Source organism: Notamacropus eugenii, chromosome 5, assembly GCF_028372415.1.
Source record: "Notamacropus eugenii isolate mMacEug1 chromosome 5, mMacEug1.pri_v2, whole genome shotgun sequence".
Classification (NCBI taxonomy): Eukaryota; Metazoa; Chordata; class Mammalia; order Diprotodontia; family Macropodidae; genus Notamacropus; species Notamacropus eugenii.
The window spans coordinates 439,126,386-439,140,975 of NC_092876.1; the positions used below are offsets into that span (position 1 = coordinate 439,126,386).

Sequence of the window (14,590 nt, forward strand, 5' to 3'; positions counted from 1 at the left end):
TACATACATACATACATACACACACATACAAACACATATACATTTTTCCCTCTTTAACCCATTCCCAGTGAGAGTAGGTTACAATACTACTAGACCTTCCTTTCCATGTAATTCCTCTGGGTCAATTCTTCCTCTTTTATTTCATTTGTATAAGATACTTTTTTTACCTTTTTCTAGATGGCATTACTTTTTAGAATACATCATACTCAACTGTACCCCAATCTTTCCTTCAAACTACCCAATTACTATTTACAATCTTAGATATGCACTTCCTCATTTAAAAAGTAATTAGTCTGTCTTTAGTAATTAGTCTTTGATGTTTACTTTGTATTTCTCTTGGATCTTCTAATTTTCTATTAAGTGCAGGTTTTTTGTTTTTTGGTTTTTTTTTGGCAATAAAATCCTGAAAGTTTGGCAATTCATTGAATGTCCATTTTTCCCCCATTCAGGATTATGTTAACTTTGCTGAATGTGATATTTTTAGGTGCAACTTCAATTCTTTTGCTCTTCAGCAGATAGTATTCCAAGACCTGTGGTTTAAAAGACTGTGTAGTGGATGTTACGTCTTATATAATTTTAATTACCTCTCTACCATATTTGAATTGTTTTTTCTTTTTTCCCATATATTTTCTTCTTGAACTGGGGATTTCAGAATTTAGCTATAGTATTCCTGTAGGTTTTCCTTGTAGGATTTCTTTCAGATGATGATTGGTGGATTTTTTCCATTTCTACTTTCCCCTCTTATTCTAACACTTCAGGGCAATATTCTTTAACTTTTTTCTTGTATTATTGTATCAAGGTTCTTTCTTTGATCATAGTTTTCAGGTAGTCTGATTATTCTTCCCTTTTTTCTTCTTGATCTGTTCTCCAGATTGTTTTTCTTATAAGATGTTTCACATTTTTTTCTATATTTTTTCATTCTTTATATTTTGTTTTATTATTTCTTGGTCTCATGTAACTTCATTGACTTCCCCTTGCCCAGTTTTAATTTTCAAGGAGTTGTTTTCTTTCTTATGATTTTGGATCTCCTGTTCCAGTTGGTTAACTTCCTTTTAATAATCTTGTTTTTCTTGGATTGTTCTTATTTTTAAAAAAATTCTCAATTTTTCTCATTTGATCTTTTTAAGTTCTTCTATGAATTCTTTTTGTTCAGGTGATCATTTGGGGTAAAGGAAGTAATGTTTCTTTCAGTATTCTTCTTTGAAGACAAAACCCAGTTTTCTCTATTTGCATAGTATCTTTTTATGATCTGGTTCTTTCTCCTTTGCGTGGTCTTTTTAAAAAAAATTATAGCAATTTCTAATCAACTCTAATCTTAGGGGATGGGGGATGGTGCCTCTGGCCTCAGGTCTTCGTTCAGTTTTTCCCTTTGTCCGGGAACCAAAACCAACAACTCTAATCCCTTCCCCACGCCCCTCCACACACAGGTAAGTGTTTATAGCCAAGGGTGTCCCTGCCCCAGTGCTTCTACATTCACTAGGTATTTGCTTGTTCCTTTTCTCCCAGGGATACCCAGGGCACAGCTAGGTCTGCCCCTTCATCTTCCCCTGCTCAGAGGCCCAACTCTCCCCACTGTCTGAGAGGTGAAAATTCCTGTGGCTGGAGCAGAGGCCACCTCCCAACCCCGTTAGCCCTGGGGCTCACTGCTTGCCATTTCAGTGGAGCTCTGTGAACTCAGTGGAGACCCTACAGATCTTTTCCTTCCATTCTTTAGGTTTTCCCAGGATATTTCTTCCATTCTTCAGAAATACTGTTCTGCCTCAAATCTTGTTTCTTTTTATCCATTCTATATTTACTGTAAGGCTCTATTTTTATCTTGTTTGTGGGGAAAATCTGGAGAGTTTGGAATTTTCTGACCTACTCTACCATCTACCCTGAATAGTCTTTAATTTTATGAAGTATTTTATGTTTGTTCCAAACTATATTTCCTAATGGTTTTCCTTCATCTACTGTAAGGAAAATTCAGATTCAAATTACTGAGCTTCAAAACATATGTGGACCTTGCCTGGACATTCTTCAGTGACCCAACAGGTGTTTGCTATAAAATTGCTGCATTGATTTTTTAAAACAAAACAACATCTTTTTTTTTTTTCTTCCTCTCTTGTTGGAACAGATATTGGTGCCTAAGTTGCAGTTATCTTCATAGTGATTCTTTTGATTGTGTTTATCATGTGGAATTCAAAGCAACACCTACTATTCTAGTCAAGAATCTATGACTGTTTGTCTGTGTGTATGTGGTGGGGGCCTGGGGGGTGAGGTGTGTTTGTGAGGAACTACCTAATTGCAATCTATAACTTAAAGTAATAAAGAGGTACCTGAGGCTCAGAGAAGATATTTTACTTGCTTGAAGTTATAAAGTCAATAAGTAGAAAGGGCAGAATTAGAACCCAGATCATTTGAGAAGTCAAATGCCCTATCAACTCTGTGACATTGATTCTCCATCAAGCTAAATAACAAGAAAGTGAAGGAAGTCTGACTGCGGTCTATTCTTGGCAATATATTTTGTTGTGTTGTGATCACATCTTCCTTAACAAATGTTTGGTATCATTGTTTTAATCATGGTTCCTTGAATTTTGCAGGAATTTTAGTCAGACTTGCTGATATATAGGGTGCAGGGATCTGGTTCATCTAGGAATGATGATTTGAATTCATTGAGCAAAGTCAGGGAATCCTCTACTTAAATGTATTCTTAAATTACTTTTGAACATATCCTGGGTTTCAACTCTCAATTAGTCAATTTTATTCCATCTTCTCTAGTCTATCATACTGTCAGAGAATAAAATATGAAAAAACGTGTCATTCTTTTAATCATCAATTATGTTCACTCTATCGAGCCAAAGAAAGGATCCTACTCATTCTTCTCTATTTCAATTTGAATAGAAATATATTTTAAGAATCATTGTCAGCAGTCATTCCCATTACAATTTGTATATTAATGCATCTGAACTTACACTTATAGGACTGTACATCTTTTCTATAGTCATTTTTGTATTCTATATTTACATCCAATTTTCAAAAAGAAATTTCTTTCAATATTCCTCTCACCCTTCCAGAGATCCCTTCCACATAACAAAGAAAGGATTACAGGAAAAGATGAAGTAGGTCACAAAATCCCAGGATCTCCAAGTTTCTTCTACAACAGATAGGGCATTACCTCAAAGTTGTTGAGGTTTAAACCCAGGGACACCAAAAAATGTTGAGGTTTCATGATGTTTTGTGGTGAAACTGTCTCAAAGAATTCAGTCAGACCACCTCTAGCCCAAGTATAGACATATTTTGAGATAGACGCCTCTTATGAAGTGAGTTAAGTTCCAAGAGGAACCAGAAACCTCAGAGAGAGCAAGGTAGATTTTTATAGGGTAAAGATGCAATTACATAACAGAAATTTACATAGAACATAGGAATATGATTAATATTAAAAAGACAGGAACAATTTGTTAAGGGATTAGTTAACGGAGAAGTCCCATCTATGGTGTGGTGGTTAAACATTCTGGCCATGCTGCCCTCCAGTGGCTATCTATTGTGGTTGTGTCTGGTCAAGATAGATATTTAGGTACTGTGGTCCTATCTTAGACTAGATTGATGACGTTATTGTGACTGACAAGAACATGCCTGTTTCTGTGGGAATGGGTCTGGGGCCATGGCTGGGTAGAGGCAGTGGTTGGGTTCCTACACCTGCTGTTTCTGTAAGAACTGTGAGTTGCAAGGACACATCTGTTGTTCCAATGAGAAGTCAGATATATGAAAAAGTTAGGACATTGGTAGGAGGGCTAGGTAGATACCATGGACCTGTAATGATGCAAAACTATTAGGCCTGGGGATTTCTCTATTAGGATTCCAGCAATCCCCTGTCAGAGAGCTGGGACCCAAATTAATTTGGGAAATGGGACAATGGTCTCTGCTTCAGTAGCTTCTTCAGGCTGAAAAGGGGCATAGAGCTATTCCTGTCCTGATGGCTCTGGGGAAGGAGGCTGACTGGAATAGGTCACATCCAAGGGATGATGGGTGAATATGGACTGGTATCCACTCTTTGCTGCTGACTGCAGGCGAATTGGCCTGTAGTCTGAGAGACACAAATCTGACAGGCAAGTTCAATATGCAGAACCCCAGATATAAGGAGAAAGACAGATATATCTAGTAACAGGCACTTGACTAGATCAAATACCCCATTTACTAAATTATTTAGGCTATAGAAAGGGATATAATCTTAGGCAGAATAGTTCAGATCTAACAAACATTTTAGTAACTCAGAGGTATCCCAGCCTTAGTTTATGGGGTATTGATTAACGTTGTGTTTGTACCTTTGCTTCACAATCTTCTTTCACTTGACTATGCAGACAGGCACCTGACAAGCCAGTGTACTATTTTACCCAGTTGTTTGGAATATGGAGTGACTATACATTCAGACCACAAACAGCAATATTTCACACGCTTGCATTTTACTCATATATTTTATTGACCACTTGCTCTAATTAGAGAAATTTGTTATAAAAGCAAAGCAGGGACATGCCAGATATGACAGGATAAAATATTCTTTGCTCTGTTTGAATTCATATGAGTCACTTTAATTCCATCTCACAGTCAAATTCAGGAGTAGCCAGGTGGGAAGCATTCCTTCTCAAAGGGAAACAATGGGGAAACTGAGCCAGTAGGGTCCTGTCTTAGATTGAGGCTAAAATTGCCAAGCTGAGGAAAAAATAGAGTAAAAATAGGATGGAGGGAAATTCACAAATGACAGTTATAACTTTGAATATGAATGGGATGAACTTACCCATAATAACAAAAACATAGCAGAACGAATTAAAAATCATAATCCAACAATATGTTGGTTATAAAAAACTCATTTCAGCATGAGAGATACACACATAGTTAAACTGGAAGGTTGGAGTAGAATTGATTATGCTTCACCTGATGCAAACAATACATGGGTAGCCATCATGACCTCAGACAAAATTAAGGCTCAAATAGATTTAATTAAATGGGATAAATAGGGTAACTACATTTTGATAAAAGGTACCATAGACAATAAAGCAATATCTGAATCTATATGCACCAAATACTATAGTGTCTAATGATTTACTGGTGGTGATAGTAGTACAATAATAGTTTGGGGACTTTAATCTTCCACTCTCTGAAGTAGATAAATCTAACCAAAAATGAGAAAGAAGTCAAGAAACTGAATAAAGTTTTAGATGAGTTAGATATGATAGATATCTGGAGAGAATTCAGTGGGAAAAGAAAGGAATACACCTTGTTCTCAACAGTTCATGGTACCATTATAAAGAATAACCATATATTAGGACATCAAAAAAGTATCATTAAAATCAAAAAGGCAAATATTAAAGATACCCTTTTAAGATCATAATGGAATTAAAATTATACACATATATGTATTTATGTTTTATACTTTATCAAACACTAAATTATCCTGTTCCATTGTTTCTAACTCTCCTTTGGTTTGTTTCATTGATCTCTTCTTCTGTTTTTAAATTATTATCAGATGATCTTGATTACTGCTGTTCTATAATAGGTTGAGTATAAAAGGTCTGTACTCCCTTCAGACCTACTTTTTTTTTTTATCATTATCCACGATATTCCGAATCTTTTATTTTTTCAAGTGATTTCATTATTTTACAGCTATCCTACCCATCCCGTATACTACCTGAAGGTCAGGTAGATTTTATTCCACTCTTATTTCCCCTTGTCCCCTGTATTCGCCTATACCCTTAGAGTATCTTATAGTATCTAGGCTCTCTGCTATTGACTCAAACCTCTAATGATGGTGTTCTCTCAATCTCAGTGTTCATTTGTTCCCTGTTTCCATTATCCACTCAATTTGATTAGTTTTTAGATAGAAATACTTAATTCAGAAGGCATACACATTTACTTCTCTAACATGTGGGAGGCTATAATGCCTTTGTACCACCTCAGTTTCTGAGGAAGGAAAGAGGATTAAATACATAGGTAAGTTTTCTTCCCATAGAGAATAGTCCCTTTTCCAATTCTAATCCTCCTACAAACTTGAGGCTCAAGTAGCTTGGCTCCTTAGGGCTACCATGCCAGGCTGGCTACTTTCTACACTCTGCCTGAAATCTTGGCTCCAAAGTTGCCATATTTTGAACTCCTTATCCTGTGAAGATCATATCCAGCACCAGAAACAGAGGAAGACAAACAATACAGAACAAAAATAAACAATTTAAAGTCCATTTCTTGGGGCCTGTGAAATAGATATGGAGCAGGGGAAGTCCTGCCTCTCACTAGCTATAGGTGAACTGATATTTACCTTCTATATCTAGCCAATATGATAGCTTCAGAAATAGAATGAACAACTCAGTCTTACCATTTTTAAAGACCTAAGCAACCAATCAAAGGGACCTTTTGTCACTCACATAGTAGAGGATGCAGCAGGCTCCACGTTACCTGATCTGGGCATATCCAAACCAGCCATGGTAATATTACCTTAGGTGGCATTGCCTTTTTTATTATGTAGTCAGGCCTAGAAAAGAATACTAAATATTCCTCCAGTTATTTAAACTTTTCATCTGAGGAACATTTAAAAACTCAATTTATACATATTTCTTATGTGCTTTGGAAGGTTAGTCCCCAGATATTTTATACATTTGGTAGTGAACCTACACTTTTAATTTGGTCCTATCAAGATGTTAGGAACATATCAGATAATGCAGTGAGCTCTGGGCCTGGAATCAGGAAGACTTGAACTCAAATCTTGCTCCAAACACTCCTGAGCAATCTTGAGCAAGTCAATTAACCCTTTTGCCCGAGTTTTCTCATCTCTAAAATGAGCAAGAGAAGAAAATGACAATCAACTCCACGATCTTTACAAGGAAACGCCAAATAGAGTTATGAAGAATCAGACATGACTGAATAACAACGATGATGAATTCTAAGATTAAATTGTCACTTCCCCCAAGGTTTACATAATTTCTATTTCCACAACTATTTCCTCCTTGTTTATCAGATTATGTTCTAGAGCTTTAATTTCTTTCACAGCTTACTCTGTCTTTTAAGTAATGAATTCATTTTTAAGGCAAACCAATAATTTATTAGCTACTCTGTTTTAGGGAGAGAGTATTTTTTATTACTTTTCTGCCTATTTGAGTTAAGATCAAGTGTGAACAAAGAGAGTTCCAGCAGATGTCAAGATAATTGAGTACTCTCAGTACTTCAGCATGATTACATGCCAGGTTTGTGACTATTTCCTACTTTTCTCCAGGTGGTTGGCAGTAGTCCCATTATGACTCCTTTTCTTCTGCCCTCCATTGATTCATTTTTAGCTAAATTCTTTTGGAAATATCTCTCAGCTTTGGTTCTTGAATTCCTTCACACAAACATTTCTCTTTAAAATAGAGGATTAACATGTAAAAATTATAACTTGTAAGTGAAACAGCATCTACACAATTCATATAAACAAGATATTATTGCAGAAAACTTTGATGTAAATGGAAATTTATACATCAAAACTCATTATAAACTTCTAAAATAAAACTTTAACTGCTATAAATTAATTGGCTATAGACACCAAAAGCATCTAAAAGAGAGCAAACATGTGACTTACAAAGTGGACAGATAGAGCATCCAAGGACAGCCATACTTCATAATATAAACTTGTTTGCAAAATTTTATAGAGAAAGAGGGTAGACAAGTACGAACATTATTTCCTCATAAAACAGAGACAAGCAGTAGAAGATAAGACTTCTTTAAGGACAGTTTGGCTAGAGACCTAAGCCTTCATCCCAAGGACATTGAAGGAGCAGGAGAACAGATGTAAAAAATGGAACTCATAAATGAGAAAATATTAACACTTTTCAATCTATATACTTTCCCCCAACTATACTAATATATATGAATTATCTACACATACAGCAAGGGCATCCTTAACAACTATATTAGAGGGAAATACGCAGGGTTTTCATGTGATATTTTACAATGGACCAGTGCCCCTGAAATCCTCAATTCAGATTCAGGAGTTCTTGGAACCTCTATTTCAAGGAAGTACCCAGGTTGTGTTGTGCTAACTCTTTATTCCTTGCCCTGCTCTGCTTCTGGCTCTCAAAACACCTTTACTGTAGGTCTACTTTCTTCCCTTCCTTCCTAGATTTCAGCTCATTTTTTGTAATTTGTCTTCCATTATTCAAAGGTAATCTCCTTGAGGACAGGAATTGTATTTTTCTTTTTGCTTGACAATCTTTTTCATCATGCAATTGGCAAAAGTTTTAAGGAATATGAGATCATACTCAACATCCTAATGATTAATATTAGATGATGTATCAAACATAAAAACGTACGCCAAAAGTGTTTGCCATCTTTATGGAAGAGATCTAATGTAAATCCAAGTTGAACGAGAAATTCTTTATGATGTTTGCTATGGTAGTGGCATAACACACCGAGAGGAGCAAGTTTTATGCCTGGCCAGCAGGCTGCTCGTCCTCCTGTGGAGCTCACGAGTAAAAGAATGAGGCGGGAGAGTGGGTCATGAAGCAACTTTGATTTATTTAGGCAAGCACTCTGGTTATATAGATTCAGTATACGTAAGCCTTCCATCCACCTTCCTAGGACCTATCATATAGTATTTTACCATATATAGTATAATCCCACACCCAGCATCCGGAACTGTACCTGGATATGCCACATAGCACATGAATGCCATACTCATACAATCTCAGGTCAAAACAAAGGTGGGGCCATCAATTCCAGCGCCATCTTATTCACCCTTCCCTGCACTGGACTCAGTTTACCTGATGTCAGTCAGTGTGGTGTCCTAAGCGGCGTGGCGGTCATCACCCCTACAATGTTGAGTTTCTCTGAAAGCTTTTGTTTGTGGCTGACATCATTTTGACTATATTAAGTCTGAAACCATTTCAGAGCCTACTCGATAAGATCCATAACCACTCAAAAAAATTACTTACATAGTAAAAACAAACAAAAAACAAGTGGATAAATAATGACTGCTCAACCACTTTGTGTTTATGCATGTACAAGTATTAGATATATCTGGATAGATATTAAAAGATAGATCATTGTTTCATGTATAATTTTATCCCCTTTCAAATTGACGAGTTGGTCCAAGAATTGGACAAGGGAGATGTGATATGTTGCCTTTGAGAGATTACAAATAGTTAAAATTTCTCCTGAACTTCTCCCTGAAACAAAGTCTCATTTTTAATATCCCGCCATACTGTTGTATGGCTAAATTATGAATTATTATGATCTCTGAAGCCATGAAAATTATTATCAACCAAAGGACAGTAAAGAATACATGGGGCATATAAATAGACTGCAATGCATTACAAATGAAGAAGATTAGAAAAAGACCTTGTAAAAATGTACAAATTAAAAGATATGGAAAGATTAAGGGAAAATGAGGGAAATCCCATTTTCTCTATTACTATCCTCACAATACTAACAAAAACTGAAGGAAACAGTGGAATGTTGGGAGGAGCCTCTTGTGAATTTATAATAGGACATGGAGGAGAGTCACAGCAGATAGGCATTTATTAAGATTACTCATGACCTCCATCACTAGGAGTTACTGCCCACCTTTATCCTTCATTTCCTTTTGAATAACACATACTTTCAGAGTTTATGTCCATTTTGGGGGCATTTTTATAGAGACCTAAAACTGGATTTTGTTTAGATTTTTTTTCACTTTTAGTATCTCAGTTCTACTGACAACTTTTAAAAACCAATGTAGTCCATACTTTCTAACTCTATGGAGTATGTAACTTGGTGGGAATGTGTAGATAGCTTTCTTTCTCCACTATTACCAGGTTTAAGAATGTGTAAATATTAGTTGGACTCTAAACAATATATGCTTATATCTACATATATGCAAAGGTAGGTACCCCAGTGACACTTCAGCAGAAGTAAAAAGTGTTGAGAAATAAGGAATGGAAACATTAAAATGTAAAGGGAAAGGTCTTTAGATGAAGAAAATCATATGTGTGTATATGCATGTACATGCATGTATACATATGTAATATGTACATACATGTTGTGTCTGTATATGCATGTATCTATATAAATACACACACACACACACACACACACACACACACACACACCCTTTCCTAGAAATGTATCAGTTTTAAATCTTTCAGTTGCCTATGAGGAAGACATGGAGATACTGAATTTTCCTCAGGGTACAGACTGTATTACTAGCTTTGTCCTTACTCATCCTCATAAAATCCTGAAAGGTGCTTGAAATGCCTCACTCTAATGTAAGGTGGCAACCTGAGTCAACCAGGTAGAGTGGAGAGAGCATTAAATCTGGAATCAGAAAGCCCTGAGTTTGAATCCAGCCTCAGGTGCTTACTAGCTATGTGGCCCTAAGCAAGTCACTTAACCTCTGTTTATCTCAGTTTCCTGATCTGTAAAATGGAGATAATGAGAGCGTCTATCTTTTTAGGTTATTGTGAAAGGAAATGAGATAATAATGTAAAACATTTAGCACAGTTTCTGGCACATAGGAAGCACTATATAAACGGCAGCTCTCATTGAGGCAGAGCGTGTTAGTGAAGGAAAGGGATTCTGAGCCCGGAAAAATTTGTTAAACAGAAGAAGTACGATGCTCTCAAATTCTGCCTGAAAGTGAGAAGGTGACAAACAGGGAATGAGGGAGTCAAAAGGAAAATATTTCTGCTGATCCGAAGCTGAATCTTTGCCCTAGCTGAAAGAGAGTATGCTGCCACCCAACCGAGCCTGTGGCTAAATGTGGAAAAGGACATTGGCAACTCATTGAAGAGCAAGCCTGAAACATTCAGAGAATTGGTCCTGCTGTAAGAATACCCAGAAACCTGTTTGGCCCAAGTCTGGCAGCTATAGTCCAACCCAGCTCAACAGGAGATTGATCTGCCCAGGTACGCTCTATGAAAAATGAGGCCAGTTGAGCTGTGGGGCAATCTCATCCATCATGAGTGTGACCCACTCCACCCCTATCCTCCAAACATTGTGAGGAAACTCCAGGGAAAAAGGGCATCAAGTCTCTGCAGTCCCACAACTGTGACATGCTTTGGGCCTTTGTGTTCCCTACAAATGTGCCTCAGAACTACTGCATTTTCAGTTCATGGCTACTCTCTCTGCGCTTCCCTCCAAGGACTTTCTGTATACTTTTGGAAGATTGTACCCCTGGTATTGGGGGAAATGATTTGTGACTATTCTTCTGGTTATAGCATTTAAAAAAAAATCCTTTCCTAAAAACCTGATCCTGCCAATCACTTTTTCAAGGGGAAAACCACTGGGGAGGTCTTATAATCCAGTAGACCCACACACAAAGTTACTCTTCTAGGGTGCCTTTCTTGGTTGAGCGAACCTTTATGTATCTATGCATTCCTCTCTGTTTGCCTTTATTTATGCATGTTATATATCAGCTAAGTCTGGAGGTATATGGAATATTCCACGTGCATAGTATTCCAGAGTATTCCACCTTTGCAAAGATGGGAGGGAGGCACATTTCCTAAGTTTTCTCCAAGATGAATTATCATCATCATTATCATTACATAGTATTCATTTATTTCTTTTTCTTTTTTTCCATTTAAAATATAAATAATTTTGCATAACATTTTCCTGACTTGGCTTTCTTCACTTGGCATCAGTTCAAGTAAGTTTTCTCATTAGGCAAGTGTGATTTTTACTCATTCTAGTTAAAGATTACATCCTTCCTGACTGCAATAATGTAACTTATATTTTTGAAAAAATGTGGTGCAGAAATTTAAAATCCTCTTTTGAGATTCTAGGGTCTCAAGAAACTGCCTATGCCCCAAACCTGTCTTTCTGTTCTAAAGCCCTTGCTTTCACTTGAAAGCTGTTATAAAATACCACATGTGTGCCTAAGGCTTTCAGATTCTTAGGCATGTCTTGATAATCTCTAACAACTGTTTCTAGATTCCTTGTCAGCATCATTTGTATCCATGCAAATTACCTGAGGTAGGTAATAATTCTTAAGTTGAACACATTTGCAAAGTTCTCCACCATTCCCCTGGTAATTATCCTTAGAAAACAGCAGACCTCTCTACTGTTATTATCAATCTGACAAATAACATCCTAAGAACCCTTCAGCAAGGTGCCTCCAACCACCACTATTTGTATTTTCTTCCTTCAACTCATTCCAGAAGAACTGTATTTCTTGACGTTCCTTCCTTACCTCATGTAAACACGCCATTATTACTAGAAAAACAATTCGTCTACTTCCTCTTCGTATAGTTCACATCCTCCATCTATAGGATAAGCCAAATACTTGTCATAAAATTCTAAGTGCTCAAAAGGCAATACAGCTGGATACCCTTAGCTCAATCATCTTATACCAGGGAAAGCTAATACATGCATTAAGATGTATCAAGAGAAGACATACAAAATAAATTTGAAGTTTGCTAGAGAGGGCCTAGGAGATGAGGGTACCCAGTGGTGCTTGACTTGAGACTTGAAGGAACAAAGAAATCCTTGACTTGGAGTTGAGGAGTAAGGATGTCTTAGTACAAAGGCATATTAACGGGAGAAGGAATATTATGGGAAAATAATTAACAAGAAACATCAAGGGCAAAATTACATAAATAAAGAATAACTGCTGTAAAGTATGAAGACAAAAGCACTGTGGCTTTAGAATACATGAAAATACACAGTAAGCTAGAAAAACGTACCTTTTTCATTGCTTTTCCCTATGTGTATCCACAGAAATAATGAAATATTTCATAACCAATACTTATATAAATTCACTCACTTGAATTCCTATGGGCAAAAACATATACATTCCATAGGTTTCATTGTGTGAAGTGGGGGTGTGTAGGAACTAGCCCCAAATGACTTTAGCGTGAATCGTAAAATTTTCAGTAGACTTTGCATCTTGGAAATCAGCAAATGCTACAAATTAGAGTTCAGTTTATTGTTAACTGTCTAGATTTAAGAAAGCGATGGAAAAATGTCAATAATAGAGATGAAACTTAAAAAGTGTGTCATGGGAACATTTTTTTTAGAAGCGGGAAACTAGTTGTAAAATATATAATTATATAATCTATCTCATTTAAACTACCCAACAAAGATTTAGCATAAATATTTAAAGTATAATTCTTTCCATTTTATTGGTGAAGAAAACAAAGTTCAGAAAAGTTAAATAATTTGTCCATAGTCACAGTTACTATCTGAGACAGAATTAAAACCAAGATCTTCCTGGCTCTCAGTCCAGTCTAATCCAATCAATATTTGTCAAACAACTACCATAAGCCAAGCACTGTGTTAAGTGATAAGGCTACAATTAATAAAAAGAAAGATAATTCCAGTCCTCAAAGAACTTACAATCTATTAGGGGGAGACAACACGACAAAAGGAGTCAGGATAGCAGAGGGGAAGGGGTGAGACAAAGAGGAGACCAGAGGGTTCCTTAGGAGGGGGCATCTTGTTCAGTGGAGTTGACATAATAGTACAGACAAAATAGTACTTCTATAAGGAAGGCATTGGGAAGATTTAGGTACTCCATCCTCCAGCCCTCTAATTAGAGAGGAGAGAAGGCTGAGAAAGATGATGTTATTCAAGGCTGGAGGTAGCTGGATGGAGATGAGATCGGAGGAGATTAGGCTAACCTGGTAGTAGCCTCTTGTTTCCTGGCATTGACATCAGGTAATGTAGAAGATGCAGAGTGAAATCAGTGATCTATCAATTAATGGTTAATTTAAATGCAGTTAATTTTGTAAATTAATCTTACAACTAGTTCTTTCAATTAATCACAGTTTATGTTTGGAAATGCTTCTATCACAAATTATATGAACATCCTTCCTCCATCTTTAATCTCATTTTTTTTCCTATCTCCCTCCTACCTCTGCCTCCACCAAAAAAAAGAAAAATGTATACAGATAAAAAATGATGTGACAACCTACAGGGCAGACTTGTGACTATGTGTATTTTTAGTGAGTGTCATTTCATTCTTAAAATGAAATGACTTCCATTTCCTGTTGTGCAAGTTAATAGTTTTTCCCTATGGGTAAGGATCTATTTCTGTGGCCGCCATGCACCCTGCACAGAGAAAACAAATGACTTTCTAATTTGCACATTACTTTAAGCATTTTGTTTGTTTGTTCCAATTGCTTTCCCTGTTGGACCATGGATGCTTCACATAAAACCTCTCCCAATCTTTGTTTCCAGACAGAAAATATCTATTGGATGTATCAGATCAATGGGCTACCACCAAACACAGTACCACCAAAAAATGTACCAGCTAGAATTGATTGCATTAATAAGAACCTGAGAACCATTCCAGTTCATCAGCGCAACTTCTTCCAGGAAAACGCTAAACTAATCACCACAGGGGTGTCCTCAACCATCAAAGGTGCTCCTTTGGTCTTAAGAAAAAATAAATAAATAGCTTTTTAAATGTATCACTGGCCTTCTAAAAGCAACGATGATTTTACCATCATTTTCTTTGTCTATTTATTTTAATACCTCTAGGAAATAATAGAGATGATATAACATACTTAAATACCTTCTTTACTTTTGCTTTCATTTGAAATGGTGAAAATAATAAAAAAAATCTCACAATATATATTTCTTAGATGGGTTGGTATATGAATATTATGAAATTGACTTC

At 36.4% G+C, this 14,590-nt stretch overlaps 1 protein-coding gene across 3 annotated transcripts in view; it reads left to right on the forward strand.

Annotated features, from left to right (window-relative positions):
* The window catches only part of CFAP47 (cilia and flagella associated protein 47), a 917,896-nt gene extending 903,515 nt beyond the window's left edge, over positions 1-14,381 (forward strand). For all 3 annotated transcript variants that reach the window (XM_072615192.1, XM_072615194.1, XM_072615193.1), the window contains one exon: positions 14,149-14,381. In XM_072615192.1, the coding sequence (XP_072471293.1) occupies positions 14,149-14,364 (216 nt within the window). In that variant the 3' untranslated portion in view covers positions 14,365-14,381. The remainder of the gene's footprint in view (positions 1-14,148) is intronic.
* The last annotated feature ends 209 nt before the right edge of the window (positions 14,382-14,590 follow it).